General features: G+C 48.0%; 1 protein-coding gene across 2 annotated transcripts in view; it reads left to right on the top strand.

Moving 5' to 3' along the window:
- The first annotated feature begins 11,314 nt into the window (after nt 1-11,314).
- Nucleotides 11,315-24,963, top strand: part of LOC138447681 (adhesion G protein-coupled receptor E1-like) — a 927,425-nt gene continuing 913,776 nt past the window's right edge. For both annotated transcript variants that reach the window (XM_069603948.1, XM_069603946.1), the window contains exon 1: nt 11,315-11,437. In XM_069603948.1, coding sequence (XP_069460049.1) covers nt 11,407-11,437 — 31 coding nt within the window. In that variant the 5' untranslated portion in view covers nt 11,315-11,406. The remainder of the gene's footprint in view (nt 11,438-24,963) is intronic.

Raw genomic sequence — 24,963 nt, 5'->3', positions numbered from 1 at the left:
TCGAGGTGCAGGCATGGGTTGGTCACAATGTTGGAACTGTGTGAAGTTGGGTCATTTTTCAAGAGAATGCGGATGCAGGCAGTGGGCAGGTTATGGACCCTCCACACTTTATCACCCCCATCACATTACCCACCCCAACAACAGGTACAGTTCCCACGACCAACGTCCATGCCATACGAGATACATGAAGCATACACTCGACTGCCTCCATGACACCCAGGTGCCCATGGTTATAACCCACAGATGATGCTACCACCAAGACCCCAACAGAATACAATGCATGGTGGGTAGGCCAACATCTAACGCAGTGTCGAACAGCACCGTCATACCCTATGGAGGTGTGAGCGTGATGGGGCCAACCCTTTCACATTCCCAGGTACGAATACATATCCCGACTAGGACAGCCCACAGAGAACTCTTGCGTGCTGTTAGGCAGAATTATATGCAGTACCCTTTGGGAACACCACACACAATTAAGATTACAAGTGACAGTACAAATTCACCTTCGGTACAAGCCCGTACTACACAGTAAAAGTGGTAGTGATGGCTAAGCAGCCAGACTTATCTCAAGAGCAAGTGATAAGTATCAATAGTTACACAAAGGACAGCAATTACTATGATTCAAACAAACACTGACTCAAGGTTTCTGAGCAAAAGAATATACATTTATTTACACATCAGTTGTATAACATTTCACTAAAGTAAAGCAGTTTACAAATCACACTCTTAATACACCACACCACTCCCAATAGGTTCCAGACAAGTTAAGCTCCCAAAATGAAGTGGGAACAAAATGGCACTCCAGAAATTTAAAAGGGAAGGAAAGACAAAGCAAGGCAGAAATTGAACAGCACCAACAGGTAAGTAAGCAGGGTAATCTAGAAAGAGGAACTACAGTGATGGAATCACATCACAAAGGCTTATGGCCAAAGTCAATAGGACAAAAGTCTTTTGCTCAAGATCACACAGTTCAGGGTAGTTTGCGGTTAAGTCTTTGCCAAGAGTTCCGGACCAAGTTGGTCGGCAGAAAAGTTAGGTTAAAGAGTAGAGAAAGACAAGCCCTCGGATTGGAGAAAGATTTCACACACATTCACCGCCTCTGAACGAAACAAACAACGGGATTTGAACAGTACCATTCAATGGAGAAGAAGCTGTAGCTGAGGCGGACGTTCCTGGTAGTTCCTACAGGCTCACGGTTCCTGAAGCGACTGTCGTACTGACATGAAGTAGGAACACTGCAGGGTCCTGCACTACCCACGGAAGAAACCAGCAGCAGAGCAAAGCAACAAATAAAACTTGCGCTCCTTAAAACCCAAGCAGGGTCTGACCTTCATGGCTATCCGGCCAACTGTAGCTCTGTACAGCAAATTCGACCAGAGGAGGGAGTCCTGGTTTGTAGTTTGGGCGAACTGGTTGGTCCCACCAGCTCAGGGGAAGAAGATTCCTGAAGGATCTTCTCTGTCGTTGGAGTTCGAGGATTCAGACCGGCAGCAGGGCTTCACCGGGCAGTTCAGTCGTGGTAGGGGTCCTCTTCCATCAGCTCCTCATCGGTTCTTTCGTTCCAGTGGTGACTCTGCCTTTCCAGACCCAGAGACCTGCTTTTTATGCAGTTTTCCCCCATTCACACAGCCTGGCTGTCAATCACACAGCAGGGTGGCTGTCCCGCCGGGACAGTCACCACAGCCAATCATTTCAGAGTGTGACATGGGTCTCCAAGGAGACCCTGTGCAGGGAGTCCTAAACCCCTCCCTCACATCCTGACCCCCCAGACATACAGGCACCTAAGGAGGGCATCTGCGTAGAAACCCGCGAAAAGACGGAGAACAAAGGAATCAAACCTGGTTTGGCATGCAGAGTAAAACACGAGAAAGACATTTTCAAAAAGAAATGGCGAATAAACCCAGCTGGAACCGTAATAAAACATATATAGTCTAGTGTTTTACCAAGGCTAATAAAGTTAATGGTAACTTTATATGTTCTGGGAGACGGTAGTCAGTCCCAGAAAATGGAGTCTGAGTTGGGAAGTCTAAACGACAACCCTGTGTCACTGCACTGAAGGTGCAGTGTAACACACAGTAAAATGATGATGCCTGTGGGGTTGGTGAGGCTCCACAGTCTATGAACACAAAAATGTAAAACACACACAGCAGAACACATGTAAGAGTGGGGGAAAAAGGCTCACACTCTTACCAGGTGAGAAAAACAAATCCCAGAAATCCAGCAAAGCTGCTGAGGGACTCCTCAGTAGGTAAGTGTTGGGGGTCTCTGGGTGCCCCCACGCGTGCCCGTGAGCCCCTCCACCCACAGACTCAGACCGGACACGTCTGTGTGCTTCGGGCTCCCCGGTCGCTCTGACGCGGCCGGGAACGCCCCGTTTATTTAAGGCGCACGCGGCGACGTGCAACGTCACGTCGCCGCGTGTGCGTCTCCCTCACGGGGCAACGCCACACTCCTCCTTTTTCCGGGAGGAACAACAACAACAGATACTTCCAAAAATTGCACTGCACACAACATAACAATTGCAAACTCAGAGCCCATGCCCCTTTAATGTCAGCCTCCCGATTCCCCTTACTCCGGACCACAGACAATCGTCCCCAGCACATAGTCTCCGAGATAGGCAGGTCTCCCTCGCCCAGCCCTCTGGGGGTACCTCCCGCCTACCTCAGCCGCAGGAGTCCCAGCTGCTCCAGTACCTCGATCTGGCGACCCCACGAGTTCCCCCCGGGGGGTATCTTCATCCGGGAGGACAGTCTCATCCGGGTCAGGCGGGAGCTCAGCTCGAGAGTCCCCCAGTTTCTTAAAGAAGCTCACATTCCGAGTGACAGCCGACTTCCCGTCCGAGGCCGTTACCATCGACCCCTTTACTGCCACCACGTCCAGCGGCTCCGGTTCATATGGGAGCGAGAGCTTCCCGTGGGGATGCCGATTCCTGATCAGCACTTCGTCGCCCGGTTCCAGCCGCTGCGGACGAAGACCCCGCCGTATGTTCTCTTGATGTGTCCTTGCCTGTCGCTCCGCTTCCACCCGTTGGTCATCTATTACGCCGGGTTCCTTTTCATGTACCTCCGGGAGGAGACCTCGGGGGCACCTTCGGAACAGGACTTCAGCCGGGGCCACCCCCGTTGAGGCGTGTGGGGTGGTGCGGTACACTCTCAAAAACTGGTATAGCGCCCGCTGGAGGGGCTGGCCCTGTCCCTGGGCTATCCGGAATGTTTTGTTCAATGTCCTCATCAGCCTCTCCGCGTCCCCGTTCGCACGGGGCCACAGTGGGGACACCTTCCGGTGCGCCACTCCACAGCTCTCCAGAAATTCCGAGAACCTAGCGCTCTGGAACGGGGACCCATTATCCGAGCACAGAGTCACGGGAAACCCATGGGTGGCAAAGATTTTCTCCACAGCGCCCACCACGTGCTCAAATGCCACCGACTCGACGAATTCCACCTCAGGGTATCGGGAGTATTCGTCCACAATGGCCAGGAAGTGAGTGCCTACGGCCGTGGATCCGAAGTCCGCATGTACGACCTCCCACGGCCGGGTCCCTCGTGGCATTACTTCGATTTCAGGCTCCCGCTGGGCTGGGGAGGCCGCCTGGCACCACACACAGGCCGCTACGAATTCGTCCACTTTTTTCTCTAGCTCGGGAAACCACACCTTCATCCTCAGTCTCGCCTTCGTCTTGGCGGCCCCTTGGTGTCCCTGGTGTGCCAGGTTGATGACTTCATGGATCTTGGAGCCCGGCACCACCAGGCGATCGCCCCGCAGCAGCAGGCCCGACTCCGTGAAGGACAGTTCGTCCTTTACCTTCCAGAGTTGCTCGAGGGTCACTTTAGCTTCTTGAGTGCGCCCTGCCACCAATTCCAGCACGGACTTCCAGGACCCCGACCGCATCGAGCCCCTCAAGATGCGGAAACACTCGTCGTTGGCCGCAGCACTCTCCAGTTCGGGTAGCGGCATTGCGTTGGGGGTGGCACCCTCTACCACCATCCTGACGTGGTCATCGGCTTCCTCAGCACACGAGTCTTGTGCGGGTCCACCACCGCCCACCGGGTGCCTGGACAGGTAGTCAGCAGCATTGTTGGTACCCGGCCGGTAGATTAGGGTGACGCTATACTCCAGCAGGGCCAACATCCACCTCTCGATTCTGGCTGGTGGTTTTGAAGATGATCCGGCCATGATCGGAAGCAGCGGCTTGTGGTCCGTTACCACTGTCACGGGTCTCCCCAGCACATAAAGCCGAAAATGCCGACAGCCCCACAAGACAGCCAGGGCCTCGCGTTCAATCTGCGAGTATCTCTGTTCGGTCTCGGAGAGGGCTTTGCTGGCATATGCCACTGGCCTTATCCCCCCATCTCTGCCCACTTGGGTGAGTACAGCACCGAGGCCAAACGGGCTGGCGTCCACCACAATCTCGGACTCCAGGGCGGGGTCAAAAAAAGCCACGGTATCATCTGCTGTCAGGGCGCCTTTGATGTCCTCGAACGCCGACTGTTCCAACGGGCCCCACTGCCAGGTGGTATCCTTTTTCGTCAGGGCCCTCAGAGGCTCCGACCTCGAGGCTAGATTCCTGATGAAGCGCCCACAGTATGTTACCATTCCCAGGAAGCTCCGCACATCTGATGCCGACTCAGGGGGGCGCGCGGTCCTGATGTCCTGGACCTTCCTGGGGTCCGGAGATACACCGCCCTCCTTGAAGATGAAACCAAAGAACTCAATGGTCGGGCGGAGGAACTCACACTTGTCCCTGTGGAGAGTGAGCCCCAGCGACTGCAGCCTCTCAAGGGTCTTGGCCAGACGTCTCAGATGTTCAAGTTCCGTCCTGGCAAAGACCAGAATGTCGTCACTAATGTTTAGGACGCCCTCCAGGTCTGCGAGAGCGCCTCGGATCAAGTTCTGAAATACCTCGGCTGCTGACGACACTCCGAAGCTCAGCCGCTTGTATCGGTAGAGCCCCCTGTGGGTAGTGAAGGTTGTAATATATCGGGACTCTGGGTGGAGGACAACTTGGTGGTATCCAGCTCGTAAGTCCAACTTAGAGAAGAACCGGGCCCCCTGCACTTCCGCAATAATGTCATCGATTGTCGGGGTCAGGTGTCGTTCTCTCCTGATGGCCTTGTTGGGCAGCCTCATGTCCACACAGATCCAGACGGAGTCCGGCTGTTTTGGTTTCCTCGCCACTACGATAGGGGATACCCATGGTGTGGGGCCCTCCACCTTTTCGATTATATCCAGGTTCACCAGGTTGTCTAGTTCCATGTCCACCTGGTCCCTTAGATGAAACGGGATCCGCCTATGTTTCAGAGCCACGGGCTGCACCGACCCATCAATGTGGAGTCTCACGGGGTCACCTTTCATTCTCCCAATCCCTTTAAAGATGTCAGCGTATTTGTCCAGCAGATCGTTGATGTCCTCTAAGTAGACTGAGTATGCGAAGCTCACTATGCCAAGAGCCTCCGCTGCCGCACAACTCAACAGGGTGTTGCTGCTCACCGGAGTCACGTAGAAACGGGCCTTGATCTTCGTTCCGTCATGCTCCACCTTGGCGACAAACGCACCGTCTAGTGGCAGGGGCACCCGCCCACCAAATGCAAAAATGCGGGCTCTCGGCGTCGCCAGCCTCGGGGGTGGGTTGAGCGCGGCATAATGTCCTCTCGCCATTACGTTGACTGAGGCCCCCGTGTCGACCAGCACCGGGACCGGCGAGCAGTTCACCTCCACGACGCATCTCGGCTGTCTCCTGCTCCTCCCCTTGAGGACTTCCATGCTGGAGACGAAGAAGATATTCTCCTCATCCTCTTCCTCCACTTCTTCCGCCGGCGTCTCCTCTCCCGCCTGTTCCACCTGAGCTACATTGGGCGGGCGGTTCTGGCGAGGGGTCCACAGACGGGGTTGTCCCCTCGGAATGAGTACAGGCAGGGTCGCCCTGCATACCCTCGAGAAGTGGTCGGGCACCCCACAGCGTCCGCAGATCTTTCCTATTGCCATGCACTCAGACGAGTGGGGGAGGTCATAGCCGCACTTCTGGCATGACTCCACTGGCTTACCAGCTCTGTCTCTGGGAGCCCCACCGGGCCTTCGCACCCCTCTGCCGCCTCGCCAGACAGCGCACACCTCTTCCGGCCTCGCTGCGCGGGATCCGTCCTCCATCTTGTTAGCACGGGCCTCTGCCACCTCATGGCACCGCCCGAGCTCCAGGATTCTGGGCAGGGTGAGTCCAGGCTCTCTCAGGACCTGTCGCCTCAGCTTGCCAGATGAACATGCCTGGATTAGCATGGTCCTCATCATGTCCTCCGCATCCCCCCACGCACACCCTTGGGATAGGCGGCGTAGGCGGCCATAGAAGGTGTCGAGCGTTTCATCCTCCTTTTGTCTGGCCGAGAGCATGACGAACCTCTCATAGTCCACGTTGGCAAGGGGAATGAAATGCGCGAGGAGGGCGGCTTTGGCCTGGTCATAGGAGTTGCCCACCGGAGATAACGACTCAAATATCTCCTGCACAGCTGCTCCGGCCGAATACAGCATCGTAGCCACCTTGCTGTCATCGTCCATGACCTGGGCGGCCCGAAAGTACATGTCCAGCCGTCCAACCCATCTTCTCCATCGGGGGCCCAGGCTGGACGGAGGACCCGTAGCGTCAAACTCCGGAATGGGCTGCAAGGCCGCTTGCGCCCTGGCTTGGGCCATGGCCAGGGGTGGTGGTTGGTTCGGGGGCAAAGCAGCACCAACCGTGGGTGTAGGCAGCCCCGACGTCGCAGGACGTGGGGTTGGCTGTGTGGGATTCTGTTGAAACAAGTCCGCCAGGCTTTCGTCCTGCGAATCCTCCGAGGCCGTGGCAGTCGCACCCTCCAGGGCGCCGAAATCACTCATGGGCCCAAGCGCACAGGCGCCCTCGTCCTAGTCATGAGGGCCGCAACTTGCACCTCTCTGCACACTGCCACCACCCTCGTGATGATGAAGGGGTTGAAGAGGGTCCTTGAACCAAATGTTCCAAAAATTGAGCTTCAAAAATGGAGTGGGCTGAGAAGGCCCAGCCACCTCAGTCCATCTTCCAGCTACCACACGACATTACAGACTGAAAATTGGCCAAAATATCCAAATTCAGGCATGGGCCTGCGGGTTAGGCTGCCCGCAGTCAGCTAATCCAAAAATTGGGCTTGGATGGCCTTCCGACTCCAAACCGGAGCTTTCGGAAGTTCCTCAGCCACGTGCGCAAGATGGCCGCCAGCCGCGTGTATGGTCCGCGGCCACAGCGTGAGACCAGACATCCGCGGATGTTTCGTCGTCGTAGAAAAATAATCCGGGATCGCTCTCACCGCCGGGCCCGGGCATCCAACACTCGTCGCCACTGATGGGGGTCTCTGGGTGCCCCCACGCGTGCCCGTGAGCCCCTCCACCCACAGACTCAGACCGGACACGTCTGTGTGCTTCGGGCTCCCCGGTCGCTCTGACGCGGCCGGGAACGCCCCGTTTATTTAAGGCGCACGCGGCGACGTGCAACGTCACGTCGCCGCGTGTGCGTCTCCCTCACGGGGCAACGCCACAGTAAGGGACATTAGCCATTCTGGAGAATTCTCCCTAACATGTGCCCAGTGCTATCCATGACTGTTCACCCTGATGAGTTACCGTTGATGGGCGCTGTGATAGGTAACAGGCAATTCATCTTCATGCTTGACACAGCTGCCACCAACTCATGCATCAGTGAGGGAGACTTCCCACTATCGGGTGAAACTCTTGGGGCTATCACAACGGTTCCCTACACAAAAGAGGTGGATATCAAAATAGGAGGGAAGGTGGTACATGCACCACTATTGTATTCAGAGAGCTCCCCCATAAACTTGCTTGGGAGGGACCTGTCATTCAAGCTAAAAAATGACCATCTCCTTTACAGACAGTCGGGTGGTTTGTACAACTGAGGGCATGTGTGTCTTAAGAGCAATGATCATCATTCACGCACGGGCAGGAGAGGCATCCCCGTGGATCCCGACATGTTTGTGTATGACGTAACAGTGATTCTTGAGGCTGTGTCCCAAATCGGCAAGGCCTGCTGGCGAGTGCCGACAGACTTCATTTTTCGGCCCTTGGTAACACCTGACACAGACTTGTTTGAGGACAGAAAAGAGGATGGAGAAATTGTGCTGGCCATTTCCATTCCTTGCGAGATTATGGTTCAATATCGCAAGGTACAATTCCCCTTCATGGCCCTTGTGGGCCCCCTGCCTTTCACTGACACCGATTTAAAGCGGGTTCCTGAAAGGTTACAGATGACAAATGGACATGATGTAAGGCTCCCGCAAGGGGTCACCCCAGTACAAATAAGACTCAAGCCAGTGGTCATACTGCCCCAAGTGAAGCAGTACCCATTATCCAAACTGTCTGTCCTATTAGTTTTTATTCAATTCTGATTTCTATAGGACACTTATTTTAGTACTTATTGCACTATTGCTCCTTGGATGCTTCCATGCTAGCTCACACCCTCATGAAGAGTATGCTAGCTTAGAGAGGCAAAGGAGGTACACCATAGAGGAACTAATATGTATGCTCAACTTGTACTGTTACCAGATATGCCTTTCACAGCTGATATATCCCCAAACCTCTCTGGGTGTGGCTTTTCCGGAGTGCTCCTACAATTCAACTTGTACTTTTCCCAAAGATGCCTTTCACAGCAGATGTAGCCCCCAGCCCCTCTGGGTGCGGCTTTTCTGGAGTGCGCCTATGTCCTACTATTTACTGTTCCACAAATGTATCTTGCTGTGACCCTGCACACTAACCATGCATTAATATGGACCCAGTAAGCGGGACACGTCTCAAAATACTTCTGACTCCTATCTTTATGTTTTGTACCACACTTATCCATCCTGTATCTATCTAACTTATAGCCGTCCTGTATCTGTGTAACATGTATCCTTCCTGTAACTATAAACAGCGCCTAGATGCTGCATTTGTGCACTGCTATAAATGCAATTCCAAATACAATAAATGAAAATAATTTAATGTTGGGCCTGTTTCACCATAATGATTGGGATCACATCACTGCTGCCTTAGTGGTTGTTGGTGTGAGGCTGAGTCGGTGTTTATAAAGCACTACTCATCCGTGCACTCAGTAGTCCTTTTGTCACAGGTAGCCTAAATTGTCCAAGGAATGTCCATTCACATTTGTCTTCGCTACACCGAGCCTCAAAACACACTAAAATGCTGTCTACTAGGTACTTCTGTTACGAGTTACCGGGATGGAGGGAGGTACATGTTTGAGAACTCCTGGTGCAGACCACTGATTCTCAATTTCATGGGGGTGGCCCAAAACTTCAACATCTCTTCTTTGGGTCTAAAATGTGCTTATAGCACAAAATATTTCGCGTCCCCCCTCCTCCCCGTTTGTTTGTTATTCTCTTTCTCTCATCATGTGTGTAGATTTCTTTTTCGAGCAATCACGGCTGAGGAGCAGAGTTCCTAAAGAAGAAAATACCCATCTGCCATCCAGCAAGACCACTCAGATCAATTTAATTTACATTTTTAAAGCACTCACACAGCCCATGGGCATCGAGGCGCTGTTACTGGAATTTGTTGTGTTTTGTTTTTGTATTAGTTGCGTATTTATAACGCGCTTAAACACCCAGAGGTTTTTGCAAGGCGCGCACATTGCCGCTGAGCTATCCTGGCAGGCCAATGTTCACCTAGAATCAAAACCATACAATACAAGAAAATTCAGAGGAGCAGCTTTCTCACACCTGGCTCTTAAAACATGGAATTCCCTACCAAAAAACATATGCAATACATGGGATCATCTGGAATTCACAAAATGGTTAAACACGTGTCTCTTCACATCAGAATCAGAAGGGAATGAGTAGGAATCATTCATTCTGGCAGAAACAGGAAGCCCAGTGAGGGACCTATAATCCATTGCCTAACCATCCACAACTGGTGGGCGTAGGGAGGACATTTTGGACCTCTCATCCACACACACCACCAAGTTTAAAGAGGAATATCACAGTAGGCAGGGACCCCCCACTAGAAGTCAAGGGGGAAACCCATAACATTCCTAACCTAACCATCTCTAACCCTGGGCCGGGGGGGGGTGTCACACCTCCACAACTCATATCGAAATACTAGACTTCTACAGAAGATAATTACCACACCACAACGTACCTGCCGACTAGGATGCAAAACAACATCCAAGCACACAGGATGGCCATAGATGCCGACCACAGAAACCAAACCAACGAGGTAAGAAACAAAAACCCGGCTAACCCAATACTAAAACTCTTCTCCTACAGGAACTCAGACGACCACATCTCTGCACAGCAAACCGCACCTACTTCGCCACACTACAACAACATACAAACAACTCATAAGCATGCACAACAGCACATGGGAATCGCTGAGGCTCGAAAATTGCACCCAATTAAGCTCATCGAATGGTGCACACCGAACTGAAGCTGCCAACAGAACATTGCATCCCACTTTCCTATTCCCACTGCACCCTACTAACCACTCCCACAGCCTCCCGGTTGCACACCGTCCTTTTTCAGATCTGTCATACCGCTAGGGCACCACTCCGGTGGTGATAGTGAGTGGTACAAGTAAACTTTAATATTTTCGTAGTGAGAGTGGTTTTGGTTCTCCTTTCGGTTATTTTCCTTTTCATTTTTAAATGTTTTGTCAACTGCCGTTCTGGCTTACTTTTGGTTCGTGCTACCTCATGGACTACTTAAGTTAGGTTTGTACAGATGTGTGTGCCTTTGACAATGCGGCAGGCCTTCACTTTGCAAGTTTGAACCCTGGCACGTGCAACCTAGCCCTTCGCCCTGCCGGGAGTGGATCTATTGAGTATCATCCAATTAGAACACCATAAGAGCCATTTATTTGTTTATTTGTTTTGTTGGTGATTTGGCTTCACATGAAACATTTTCACCCATCGGTGTCATCACATAGGTGAACATAAAAAAAAAAAACACTAAGCACCGATTATAAAAAAAAAAATACACTACAAAATTAAACATAGTTCACATCTTTAAAGAATATATTACAAATCCATGCTGTTAAACACAACCACTATACAACTTCACGAGAACAATCGGGTAAAGCGAGGTAAGGACAGCTATTATTACAGCGCCTCGACAGGCAAGCAACTGGAAGCTGAGAACTGCAGCAAGCATGTGAAGTTATCAGACCTTTGAGGAGGGCCCAGGCTCTCCTGATCTCTGCCTGAAAGTAAGCATGAGTGCTGACAGCGCCGAGAGATTCTGATCTCCTGCTGCTGGTGGGCAGCGCAAGCCGACAACCCACCTCCTCGGGGCAGTACCGCAGCTTCCAGCCAACAGCGGGTCGTTCCGATGAAGGGAAGGGCTGGCTCCGACATGCACAAAAGACGGCCTCCAGTTCCTCCTTTGTGGCCAGAGCCGTTTCCGCACAATGGGGGGCAGACTCGTCTTGCTGTTTTTGGGTAAGCAACATGTATTTTCTGAAGTGCCTGGGGGCAGTGGCATCGCCAGGAATCAAATTTAGGAGGGGCACAGAGGGGCCTACAGACAAAAGTAAGGGGGGGGGGGCGCAGACAAAAGTAGGGGGCGCCTATAAAAGGACAATGTGTGACTTCAGAAGCACTCCGGCAAAGAATCTTTTGTGCACACCAACTACCACACTGCTTTTGTGCACCTCCCCTCCTGTCAAAATGTAGGCACTAAACCATTAAGTCACAAATGACCCAACATTAGCGCTTTAGTGCGCTACGTCCTGATTGGAGGGGCTGATCGTGGCTGCAGGGTGACTTAACAGCTCTTCATTGTTCTGCAGCAATAGTTTTTTAAATGCTATGTTTCCACCCACGCCCCATCCTTCTCTAACACACCCCACCACATCACCCAGCCACCAACCACCCCCAATCCCCGACCCCAAACACAGAACACATATTTAGTTAAAACAAAAATGCGGCAAAAGCACCAGGGGGGGAAATTACAATGTTTAAAAGCGGTGCCACGGAAACACGGTATCGCATGGCTTCAAGGGGTCTTCTAGTGGAGTTAATTTTATTAGCAACCTGTCAGGTGCAGGCACAGAAATTGAGATGAGAAATACTTTGATACGTTTGTCGTTTTTCTTTTACAAACCGCATCGGTTTTAGACTCGATAGTTCCCACTTTATCTGTTCCTGGAGTATCTATGGCCAAGCAGCTTAGCCCAGAGTTTCCAGAAGGTTCAGCTGCATGCAAAGCACCAGAGCAGGGTCGCATTCGGGTCTGAGCACCCAACCCCCCCACCCCCTCCCAGAAGAGACGCAGTATAGATGGCCCTTTGTTCCATCCATACTGTCTCTCTCTGGCGGCCCAGGTGAAAATGATGTTTAAAAATTGAGGGAGGGATGCAAAGCACAAGGCTCGCAAAACACGAGGCTCCTGTTTTGCATCTGTCTCTCAATTTCTAAAAATCGTTTTGGGTTGGGTGTACTTCTACATCTGTGCACCCGGGTGCACGGATGTAGAAGTACACCCAACCCAAAACGATTTTTAGAAATGGAGGCACAGATGCAAAGCAAGTCTGTGCCTGAATTTCTAAAAATCGTTATGGGTTTGGTGTATTTCTACATCTGGGCACCCCCCTCTTGGCAAGAGGGGTGCACAGATGTAGAAGTATACCCAACCCAAAACAATTTTTAGAAATGGAGGCACAGATGCAAAGCAAGTCTGTCCCTCAATTTCTAAAAATCTTTTTGGGTTGGATGTATTTTTGCAACTGTGCACCCCTCTTGCATTGCATCTGCGGAGGGAGGTGGCAGGGAGAGGGCAAATGAGACTTTTTGCATGTCTCGGACTGTGCACGTGGTGAGGGTGAATGCTATGGGCGGGGAACGGAGGCGTTGAGGGAGGTAACTCCCCTGAATTGTAAGGAAGGTAATAGCGTGGTAGAGGGTGGGGTGAGGTGGGATCACCCTCTTGGTGGGGTAGCGGTGTGGGGGGGCAGTTGAATGTGATAATTCGGCCTTTTGAAGACCAGCCAAACCGGCTGAAATAAATCGGTCTTTTTTGTATTTGTTCTTCAAAATGCAGAATTATCACATGGAACCCAGTATGGACCTTGCCGTACTGTTGACCTTGTTCAGTGTAATAGCATTCAATGGGACAGTACTTGCAGGGCCTAATGGTGCAGAGCTAAAGGGCTTCTATATTTTGAAAGAGACAGTAACAGTACCCCTGAGCTATCCTCCCGAGACTCTGAAGATCTAAAGTACATTTAATGATACAGAACAAGAACTATTGAGCAAGTCTAACATCATCTTCATCATCAGAATAACTCGACACTGTCGTAGTTATACAAGAGCTAATATATTTAAAGGGATGGAATTACTCAGAATGTAGCAGCACTATTCAATAAACCATTGGGACGGTACTGCCACTTATCACAGAAGCTTCTACACCTTTTATGGGGCAGCACTGAGCCAGCCTACTGGACAGCTTCACTTTTAATGGCACTTCTCAATAGGACTGCTATACTTCAATAGGAAATGACCAACACTACCCCGCAGGGAATAGCATACTCTTGATGCCACTGAAGCAGCACTTCCACCCACCACAGCTGCATTATTTTTAATGGCACCGTGCGTGTACTTCTCAGTCACTCTGCTTTACATTTAAATAGACCGAATTGTCATTTCTCAGCAGGACTTCAACACTATACCATTGTGTTCTGTATATTGAGTGCTTCTTCACCACCAATGTGGGTTCATGGCACTCTCCCAGTGTCTAAATAGTAAATCTGACTACATTCAATTGGCAACAAGCATGTCCCGAGCTGCCTGCTGTACATAAACTGCGGCTCAAAATGTTGGAAGCCTTGATGCGGCAAGGGATAGAAGGCCCGAGCCTGTAGGATAGCAGAATCAGCAGCGTCTTAAAACCTGCTCACTCATTCTGGAGTGAGGGGCCATGGGGCAAAATGAGCCTGATTCCACATACAGGGGGCTGTTACCCCTTTATCTCTCCTGAATGAAATAATGAGCTCTCTCAGACACACGTTATCACCCCTGCACACACAATGAATGAATATGGTATGGATCGAGAAAACTGGAGTGAACATTCAGAGTGTTTTAACAGAAATATAATTGTCTTCCCAGATGGGAGATTGACTCCTTTAATATACATGGGGTCACTGAGATGACCAAGAGTGAAACTGTACGTTCAGTTGTGAGATTACAAGCAACGGGTATACTATGCTCCAAGGAGTGAGGGGCCCACTCAATATATCACACTCTTTATAGGTGTGAGACCCATCCTGAATGCTTGCACAAAGGGCCTTGGCCAGAGTTTCACACTGGAGAAGTGAGCATGTGATCCGGGGTCTGCAGCCCACACACACGCATGGGATTCCCATGCACCCACTTGTGAGATTTGCACCAAATTAGTGAGATTGTGCTCCAAGGTAGGAGGCACACGCCCAGTCTTTGCTCTGAAGTTTGACACACTCACAGGATGGGATGGCATTTCCTTCTCCCATCCTAGTTGTGTTGCTTTGCCTTTTGATGGCTACTACAACCTGGATGATTACAGAGAGGTGGAGTAGGGGCTGTGTTGGCTTACTGGAATGCAACTGGAAGGCTTAAACCTCCACCTTACTTTAGTATATGCAGTACATGCTAGCCAATGTTTCCACTGTTCTGCGCCCCCCCAGTCCCCTCGCACCAACTTGGCGACTGCGTGCAAATACGGTCATATAACTGCTGGTGATGTCACTTCCTATATTTGGGCACCCCCCGGGAAATTCATAAGTCGGCTCCCCTGACCAGATGCACCATGCCAAACGCCCTTCCTTTGCTAAACGTTGCTTCCTCAGGAACAGATGCATGCGTTGGAGAGAAAACAGTGCCCAGCTGAGATAGCAAGGGTGTAAGGGGAGCCCCAGGACTTTAGAGGGGGGGCAGACCCTCCCAAGCCCCCCCCATAGCTACGCCACTGCCTGGGGGTTATTGCTTTAAACATTTTTTACTGCCAGAAATGTACTCTTACAAACAAAGCATGAAAGATGAGAGTGAATTTGAAAGAGTCTCACTTTGAACCAATCTCTGAATAGTAAGGGTTAACATGCGTGACTGCAATGGGGGTAGCGAAAATGGCCAGCCTTTGCTCCAGGGAATCGGGTTCTTCTCTCACCTTTATCAGGGATCATCGGCGCAGTACCGCCGGAATCCCTGTCCTTGGCTTATTGGGACATATTCAAAAGGCCTGAACTGTGAAAGCGGAAGTACTTATTTCGGCAAGTAACACACAGCGTACCAATGCGTGGGGTAGTTCAACATTTAATGAAGGCCTCCCTGAGTAAAACTACAAAACAGGTACACAGACAGGCACAGACAAAAAAAGGATTTCCAGGAGGGCTTCTTTAAGCGGCAATGCTGTCATGTGTTTCAAAGGCTTCATTCCAACCCTGCATGACGAAGTGGTGAAATACCGCAAAAGCTCACAATTCTGCAAATAAATTATGATATCGACTTGTTTTCTTTTTATCTTTTGGATCAACACTATTCAACTCTTGGCTAGCACGGTACAAGCAAACGAATTTATATGGATATATATTAGCAAAAATTACCCATACTCCGCACCGGTTCTGCAGATGACATGATAACACTCAACAATTGTTGAAAATCAGTGATGCTGCAGGCAGCTGATCTGAGTCACTGGGGCGCGTGTGGCCGGCTGTCATACTTCACCCCGCCACTGTGCAGTGCGTTGCGGTGGGTTGCGATGCAAACATCTCAGAAACAGTGCCTCCTGATTATTCCTCCTTGCATAGAGACACTTAAATTGTGCTTTATCCGCTCCTTCTAAGACCACGACCACATTGATGTTTTGCTGATTTCAGGCAACCGTCTCATGTGTGAAGGCTGAAGGGGCTGAAATCCAGAGAAAGGGGTGGGGTTTCTAAATGTCATGTAGCCAGTATTGTCCGGTGGGTCCTAAAAGGAAACTATGTAAAAGTCGGTGCGGATACAGTGTGGAATTGTATTAGGAACCAACCCACAGATTTCCTACATTATATGTTAGGCAGAATCCTGTGCAGTGCCCTTAGGGACCACTACACAGGGACCACTACACACAATTAAGACTACAGGTGGCAATACAAGTTTTACCTTTGGTACAAGCCTGTACTACTATGTTAAAGTGGTAGCAGTAGCGGAGCACCCAGGCTTATCTCAAGAGTATATGAGCAGTAGCAGAGATTACACAAAGGGACCACAATTACTGTGACTCAAGCAAACACTGACTCAAGGTTTCAGGTAGAAAAATATACATTTATTTTTAAACCATTTGTTATAAACACAACACTTCTATTAAATTCAAAACCACACGAAAAATATACTACGACTAACCAATTCACTTTGTTCAGTATGACTCAAGGTAAGTACCCTGTGTTTGAATGGACCAGTGTTAGGAAACAAGGCATGTTACCGCGAATACGATTGCAATCACTTTTTGACAGTTCGGTCTACTAAATAAACGCGTATCTGTGGCAAGAAATGCTACCGGGACAAAAACACACTTAGCACATGAGATACTCAGAGGGAGTTGGAGGCAAAAATCATAGGCAATATTATAGTTAGGCAGACAGAATCGAAGAACACTCGTAGACAGGAATTCAAGCGTCAAAGGGCCGGAGCCAGGGTCAAGTGACACCGGGTGCCTGTTGTCGAGGATCACACAGTCGAACAGTTCATGATTCAACGTAGCCAAGAGTACTTTGATATTGTCAATGTTCGGAAGCAAAAGTTATAAGAAGGAGGGACGACAAGGGCAAGCCTTGGAGATGAAGAAAAAGGGATTCACCCTAATTCCTCAAGCAGAACACAGTACCTTATTCAATGGAGAAGCTGGTGCCCTGGCAGTTGTTCATGTTGGTTTCCTGCAGACCCACGGTTCCCGGAGCTTCGATGTGAAGGAGGACGACTGGAGGGGTCTGCACCACACAGGGATGAAGCCGGCAGTAGAGACGATGAATAAAAGGTGCGCTCCTTAAAAACAGGAGAGGCTTTTCCGATGGCTCTCCGGACCACTACAGCAGTGTGCAGCGATTTCGACCAAGAAGAGGATCCTCTGGCTGTGGAAGATGAGCTGGTTATCACCACCAAGCTCAAGGGAAGAAGACTCCGGACTGGATCTTCTCTGGTCATCGAAGGGTAGATAGCTCGGGACTGCAGCAGGGCTTCACCGGGACGGGGTAGTTGCAGCAGTCGCCTTCTTCTCCGCTTCTCTTCAGTTCCTTGTAGTTCCAGTGGCGACTCTCTGACTTCTAGCCCAAGAGACCTGCCTTTTATGCGAAAAACTCCCATTCACACAGCATGGCTGTCAATCACGTAACAGGGGGGTTGTCCAGCCCGGACAAACACCTCAGTCAATCATGGCAAAGTGCGCCTTGGGTTTCCTAGGATAACCTGTGCAGGGGGTGACTACACCCCTCCCTCACATTCAGCCCACCTAGACACCGAGGCGCCTGGAGGAGGGCTTCTGTGCAGAAGCCTGCCTAAAGAAGGTGAACTAAGGAGGCAAACCTGGTTTGCCGCGCAAAGTAAGACACAAGAAGGACTTTAACAAAAAGAAATGGTGAATAAACCCGACTGGAGCCAAAAGAAAAAGTATTTGTTCAAGCGGGTTTAAGTTCGAGGCTAATATAATAGCCTAAAACAATACCACATTTATCTAATATAATCGCGGTAGAAAAGTTAGGGTAGATACCACTGCCACCAGCCAAGTCTAAATGTTAAAAGAGCGAAACAATGCTCTAGGAGGTACAGATACAAAGGGATACAAAGTAACCCTTTGCAGTACTGTAGTCAGCCCCAGAAATTGAGTCAGTCGGAAGTCTAAAAAGACAACCCTGTGTCACTGCACTGAAGGTGCTGTGTAACACACAAAAAAAGGGGGCTACTGAAGTGGTGTACTCCAGAGCCCACAATCACAAAAACAGATAAAAGACACATGGCAAAACATGGGTAAGAGTGTGGGAAAAGCTCACACTCTTACCAAGAGAAAGAAATAAACTCCAGAAGTCCAGCAAAGCTGCTGGGGGAATCGCTAGGTGAGGGAAATTAGCCATCAATGAGAATTCTCCCTAACAATATATATAGAGAAAATATATATATATATATCTAATAAAGACACGCACAGGGGTCAGATTTCCAATCTGAAATCAGAACAAGGGGTTGGGATTTGCATGCACTGGACGTGAAGAAAGATTGGAGGGCACATCAGAAACTTACTAAAAAACAGGGGCATTAATGAACTAAACCCTGGGGCTTATTAAGGATTAGATTGTTTTTAGTTTTGTTGGCCTATATTTTATATTTTTTTATTATTCCGTAGATTAATCTTTTTCCAAATGTCTTGAAGAGAAAATTGTTTTATTGAAATAGGCCTTATTTTGCGCTTTATTTATTCTTTTTGAATTATCATCTAAGTGTTCAAAATTATTTTTTCTTCCTATTGTATGTTATGTTTCACTTTTTCTCTTAATTTTAAATCTTGATTCAATTGTAAGAACGTGTTTAATTTGTGTAATCTATATATGTGATAAATGAAATAGTAAAAGTTGATTAATTCAGCTAAAAACAAAAAAAATAAAAATATTTTTATTTATTAACGTGACCTGACTTTGTTTTTTAAGCACAGACCCGCGGTTCGGGATTCGAAACTCTGTTGCTCTGCGTGGTCTTCAAGACCAGCACGTTGCCCCTGTGCTATCCTCCATTGGCATGGGGCAATGGCAACTACGCAGCATGTTCTCTAACGGCTGCTCATGTGACACTGGTCTGCACTGCAGAAGGAAACTAGAAACCTGCTGTTGCAGCACTCAACTTTCTGTAACACACATCTAGACTTGATCCTTGGCTTCACGAGTTGCTCACTTCCACAATGTTGCCCAAGCAGAGTATTTTGCCATCCAAAAACGTCCGTGTGAAAGCTTAGAAGTTGTGAACAAAAGCAAATAGCCGAAAAGAACAGCTTAAGTAGGATATTTGACGTATTTCAGAAATATGTGCCCTGCCTAGTGTGGCCAACTGGCTCCATATCAACAGTACTATGTGCATGCTGGGACATGCAGTTGTTTTTTTTGTCCTACGCACCCAAGCATTGAACGCACTGCTGGGTTGCATAGAGGGCCATTCTGATGACAGGAAGCAACTCTAGACTTGGCTGAAGGTCAAAGGATTGAACCATGACAGGCCACCGTAGACATTACTCCACCTTTTATTAGTGCCAAGAGGGAATACAGTTTGCGGTGTGTGCTATATCAATGGTGCATTATTTTAGTACTGTTAGGATCTGGGAACTGGTTTCCCAAATGACTTTTAGCATCCTTGTCAACATGACCCATTCCAATCTGTGGGTGTTTATCCAGTCCTGGTTTGTTATTTGCATTCTGGGGCTTGTAGTCCGAGTTTTATAATGGGGAAAAGTGGAACTACATATCCCAGAATGCAAAGAAAAAAAAACAGGTTGGGATAAGCATTTACAGATTGGAATGGGTCATGTCAGTAAATAAGTCTTAGATCAGGTATCTAACGTAAAGTGTGCCGGCGACTCCTCCATCATGTTTAATAGTCAAACTTTCTTAAAACGTGTGCTGTAACAGCTGACTGAGAAAAATGTTTATATGCATCTTTAACTCTGTGCATTTAATGATCATCGTTCAGTGAGTGTAGGCGTGTGTCGCAGTGCAGTTTCGAAACGAATTCATTCAGTAGCATTAGGTTTGGTAATCATTACATCTTGTATGGCGGTGCTTAGAAGCGATAGGAATGCGATTTAAAGTGCTTTATCAAACACCAACTATTCCTATGGAATCTCATTAAACGCATAGAAGAGGCTACATGCCACGCTGTGTTCTAACTTCTGCAAAATGGCGTTCTCCATAATACGGTTGGTTATTTATAATGCGCTTAATACACAGGGATTTCTTCGTGCGGACCCGAGGCTCGAACCTGTGTAGTTCCGTGTCCACGGCGATCACGTTGCCCCTGAGCTATCCTGCCTAGACAGGAAAAAGTATAGTAAAGTGTGTATGACTGGACTATAGAACCTAGGCTCTTCCTTCAAAATAGTGTGAAACTTAATGAAATGGAAATAACACTGTGAATATTTCCAATTCTTAACGTAAAACTGAACAGTGGCCATGTTGGAGAAAGGGTCACATGTTCCATGTTTCTCCGCCTGTGTGATTAAATGTATAAATGCCTCTACAATGAAACCAACCATACTAATTAGGAGACCATCGGCAGGTGTCAGGTTGGTTTACCAGAGGCATTCATCTGAATTTTAGCCTCTCTAGCTCTCTCTCTCTCTCTCTCTCTCTCTCTCTCTCTCTCTCTCTCTCTCTCTCTCTCTCTCTCTCTCTCTCTCTCTCTCTCTCTCTCTCTCTCTCTCTCTCTCTCTCTCTCTCTCCTCTCTCTCTCTCTCTCTCTCTCTCTCTCTCTCTCTCTCTCTCTCTCTCTCTCTCTCTCTCTCTCTCTCTCTCTCTCTCTCTCTCTCTCTCTCTCTCTCTTCTCTCTCTCTCTCTCTCTCTCTCTCTCTCTCTCTCTCTCTCTCTCTCTCTTCTCTCTCTCTCTCTCTCTCTCTCTCTCTCTCTCTCTCTCTCTCTCTCTCTCTCTCTCTCTCTCTCTCTCTCTCTCTCTCTCTCTCTCTCTCTCTCTCTCTCCTCTCTCTCTCTCTCTCTCTCTCTCCTTTGTCTCTTTCTCTTGAAGCAATAGAGTCCAAGGAGGGGGGCATTACCGGTTTGGTAATTCCCCTGGGGCGATAGTTGCAAGCCAGAGGGTTGGATTGCTATTAATACCCCGGCACGTCGTACTGGGGTAATAATACGCGAAACAAATGGTCACCAGGGACCAGGCAGCCCTTTCCAAGGCGACTGTTGAAATGAATGGGAAAAGAAAATAAAGAAACAAAATGGCCATCATGGAAAGGGTAGAAGGGCAGTCCCTTCTCCCCTTTCCATGGCAGCCATTGAAATGAATAAAAAACAAGAAATAAACAAAATGGCTGCCAGGATGGCTACTCATGCGCCAGAGATGTGCTGGGAACAGTCCTTTTCCCAGCACCAGCAAGGGTCAGAGAAGCGCAGGTAAGTGAGGCTTGGGTAGGGAGGGGTACGAATTTGTGCTAAAGGGGCTTGGGGATGGGGGTAAGGGGCAGGCCAATGGGGGAACACACTTACCTTTGGTTCTGCGAAGGAGATGGCTGCCTCCTACTCTGAGGAGACATAGAGCAAGGTCTTTCTATGCTAGGGATGCAGAATATCTCCAGCTGAAATTCCGTCCATATATTTCCCCTCAACCCTTCGCTTGCAAGATACCTCTCTTATTCATGTTCCGTGTATTAAATATTCTCCTATCGGTGGTCGTGCCTTCTCAGTGGGTGCCGCTAGATTATGGAATCATCGTCCACACACACTCGGGCTACGGAGAACTATCTCTTCTTCAGACGCTCTCTGAAAACATATCTTTTTTAGGCTACTCATATTTCTGTCCTGCCAGTTGTACTGTTCCGGGTTTTTGTTTAGTCACGGGATGCCTTTTTAGTGTATGTCGCGCTTTGGAAATTCAGGTAACATAACATTGTAGTTATATACGGGAAAAAATAACTGTTACTTTATGATATATTACAAGTGCCTTCATAGAGTTACTGAACTCCAAGGTGACTTGCAACATCCTTTTCATGCACACTCAGGGCTGATTTATTCTTCATATCACATGGCCATGCCCTGGCATAATCTAATGTACCAGATCTTCCAGTTCGGGGTACATATAATCAATCTAGACACCTTGCAATGCGTTTCAGAAAAAAAGTAAAAAGCATCTAACAACTGTTTTGTGGTTTCAAAGAAAAACATGCAGATATCTTGTTAAACTCCAGCACTGCACAAAATAATTACACTAGCACTACAATCAAAACAACTATAATAACTGATTATAGTTGCGGTAGTGATATCATTTTCGTATAGGTGAGTAGTGATGTTCGAACTAGCTTGTAATAAAGTAACTATTACTTTTATACTGGTATTGCAGCTGCAATGTATTATAAGTTAGGTTACACTGTGTTAGAAATGGCTTGTATGCTGCAGCGGACCTGAAGGTATTGAAGTGCTTGCTTAACAACAAAAGACCGGTGGATAGAAATACTGATCCATCAATGAACGAAATTCCAAAGAAGATACGTTTGAAGCTATTTCTTAAACCAAGAGAGGGAAGAGATTTGAGCTCTGATGAAGGTTCCAGGTAAGGGGGCACTTTGAACTGAAAAAGTGTGTCCTCTAGAGCACGTTAAATTAGCTTGTGGTATAGTTGAAGGAAGAGAGTTCACACGCCATAGGTTCCCGCTGGGCAACTAAGGAGGAATCATAGACCTTATGTCATTAGGTGCATTCTGGTGGAGGCACTTGTAATGTATGTATTTTATTTTTGTTTCTCTGCCGCATTTTGTGCTCAAAGGTTTGAAGGTCTGACAGATAGAAGTTGAAGAGAGCTGGAGCAGGTGGGTATCCCTGTTTTACACCTGTAGCTTTAGTGATTGCTGATGATAAAGTGCCCACCCGATTTAGACGCACTCGCATATATGTGTTAAAGTGGAGAGCAATTAATGGGTCTAATATTGTTGATGGGCACTGCTGGGCCGTCAGTTTTTCCCACAGGCTTTCTCGGTCTACCTGGTCAAAAGCCTGGACTAGAACAACAAAGACCACAAATATTCTTGGTCTTACCTCCTGTATCTTTCCCTTCAGAATACTTAGGAGGAAGATGTTTGCTGCCGTACCAATATCTTTTACAAACCCTGTTTGAAACGGGTTGTTACAGCCTGCTGTTCTTGTCCAGTCTTGAAAATGCTGGCGGAGGAGAGAGCCGAAGACCTTTCTGATCACATCTAACAATGTTATAGGTCTGTAATTTCTTGGATTTTCTCTCTCCCATTTTTAAAAGACTGGTACCACAATGGCTGTTTTCCAAGAGCTAGGAATCTCCCCTTTTGTGTGACTTTTTCTAGGACCTCATCGATTAACATGGCCCATTACTCAGGGTGTTGCTTCAGAATGGCGTTGGTAGGCCATCAGTGCTCGGTGCTCTTGAAGCATTTAGCTTTTGTAACTTCCCTAAAATGGTGTCTACCTCATGGGGGATGTCCCATGTCAAGCTTACATTTCCTTGTAGACGTTGAGATGTGGAGTTTCGTTTTTTGGTAGAGCGTTGAAAAATGATCGATCCAGTTCTTTTCAGAGACATTATTTTGTCATCCGTCACTGTTGGGGACAGTTGTCATTTTAATCAAAGACCAGAATTCTTTAGCTTATCTGCCACAGATTACTCAAAGCATTTCTTCTGAGTCTTTCTGATACATTTTTGCTCTGTGGTTTCTCAGCCAGTGTTTGTACTTCCTCAATACGATGTTAACCTCTACTATGTCTTTAGGTTTGTTTTACGTGCCTGGCGTCAGGCTTTTCTCAGCACTTGTCTTTTCTCCATTACCAGAGCATCATATGTATGAATGCTTTGTGTTGGCTCCTTAGTTAGACCGCGATTTTGCTGTCAATGACATTCAAGTAGAGGCATATAGTCTACTATAGGGTTTTTTGCGTCACCATCTTTTTCTCCAAAGTTGTTAATGTAGCCTTGAGTTCATTTTTTATATCAGAATTCCTCAACTGAGGCCTTAATTTTCTCTCGCGTCTGCCTTCCCGCCATACTACAAGTTGTACACAGCAAGTTGTGATCGCTGTTTCTGTCTGGATTACTTTAAATGAGTTTCTCCTGTGAAAAAGATCTTGCAATGCAAACACATAATGAATATCTACGTTTTGGGAACCTCTTTCCCAAGTTGGTATGGGGAGTTTGCACTTCTTTTCTTTCATCTTTAAGATGTGTAAATCACGTGAATTCATAAGAGAGACCCATAAGGTTCCTATCTCAAAGATCTTTCCGCTTACTCCTTTTAGGATGCTCACGTTGAGGTCTCCGCAGATGATGATATAATTGGCACACTGTTGAATATATGCAACATCGATTAGATTTGAGGCCATTTCAAAAAATTCTTCGTTAGTGACCACTGAAGATTCCAATAGAGGTTTATCACTAGTAGCAAACTCTGCTTTTCTTGAACTTCAAAAGGCCCCTGGTGGTTCCAGTTTATTAAAAGTTCTTGGGTGAAAAAATTTGAATAGATGGTTGTTTCATAGTTCAGAATGCTTCCAGATCTAATTGCTGTTAACAGGCCAGATGTAGGGCATACTTTGGGCCCCACCAAAGTGGTCGATACTATTATTTCCTATCCGTCCAAACATGGTTTCTCCCTTAGCCATGTTTCCTGCAAACATAAGAGGCCACAGTCTCCCAGATTTACATCAGTCAGAGCGGTCAAATGCATGAAACCCCTTGTGTTCCAGGAAGCCATTTTGACGAGGGTAGTCTCATAATTTAATGCGTTGTGCTCATGGTAGTTTTGTGCGCTCGGAAACTCTTGCATGCGTGGCTATGCACGAGATTGTTGAGCTAAAGCTTCCGGGATCCATGACCAATTTGTTTGCTCCTCCTTTTCTTAGTCTATGAGATGGATGTTTGGCTCATTTATGTTATTCAATCGACAATCTGGTTTGAATGTAATGCTGAAAGTGGGTCTTGGCTCTTTAGGTATGCAGCCAATATTCAACGGGTCTTTAAAGGTTTGGGATTCTCTTTCTTTTTCTGACTCCTCTTCCTTGGACAGCGGTACAGTACTGGGCTCCTCTAAAGCTGTCTTTGGGCCCCCAGCTGTCTCATCAATTCCCCGTGAGAGAAATTCCCGGTCTTCAATGGTCCTAATCGTTGTTAAATCAAAACCAAGCATTAGTTTCATCCAGCAACATTCTATTTACCACTGGTGATGGAATATGAAGGTAGATACTGTACGGTAATCATCCCCAAATTAAATTATTTTTAAATCACTTGAGTGAATTTGCCGCAAATGT

The sequence above is a fragment of the Ambystoma mexicanum genome, chromosome 3q (assembly GCF_040938575.1).
Source record: "Ambystoma mexicanum isolate Mex_15411 chromosome 3q, UKY_AmexF1_1, whole genome shotgun sequence".
NCBI classification, from domain to species: domain Eukaryota; kingdom Metazoa; phylum Chordata; class Amphibia; order Caudata; family Ambystomatidae; genus Ambystoma; species Ambystoma mexicanum.
The sequence above is the reverse complement of the archived record's forward strand: the minus strand, read 5'-3'. Positions and strand labels throughout refer to the sequence as shown.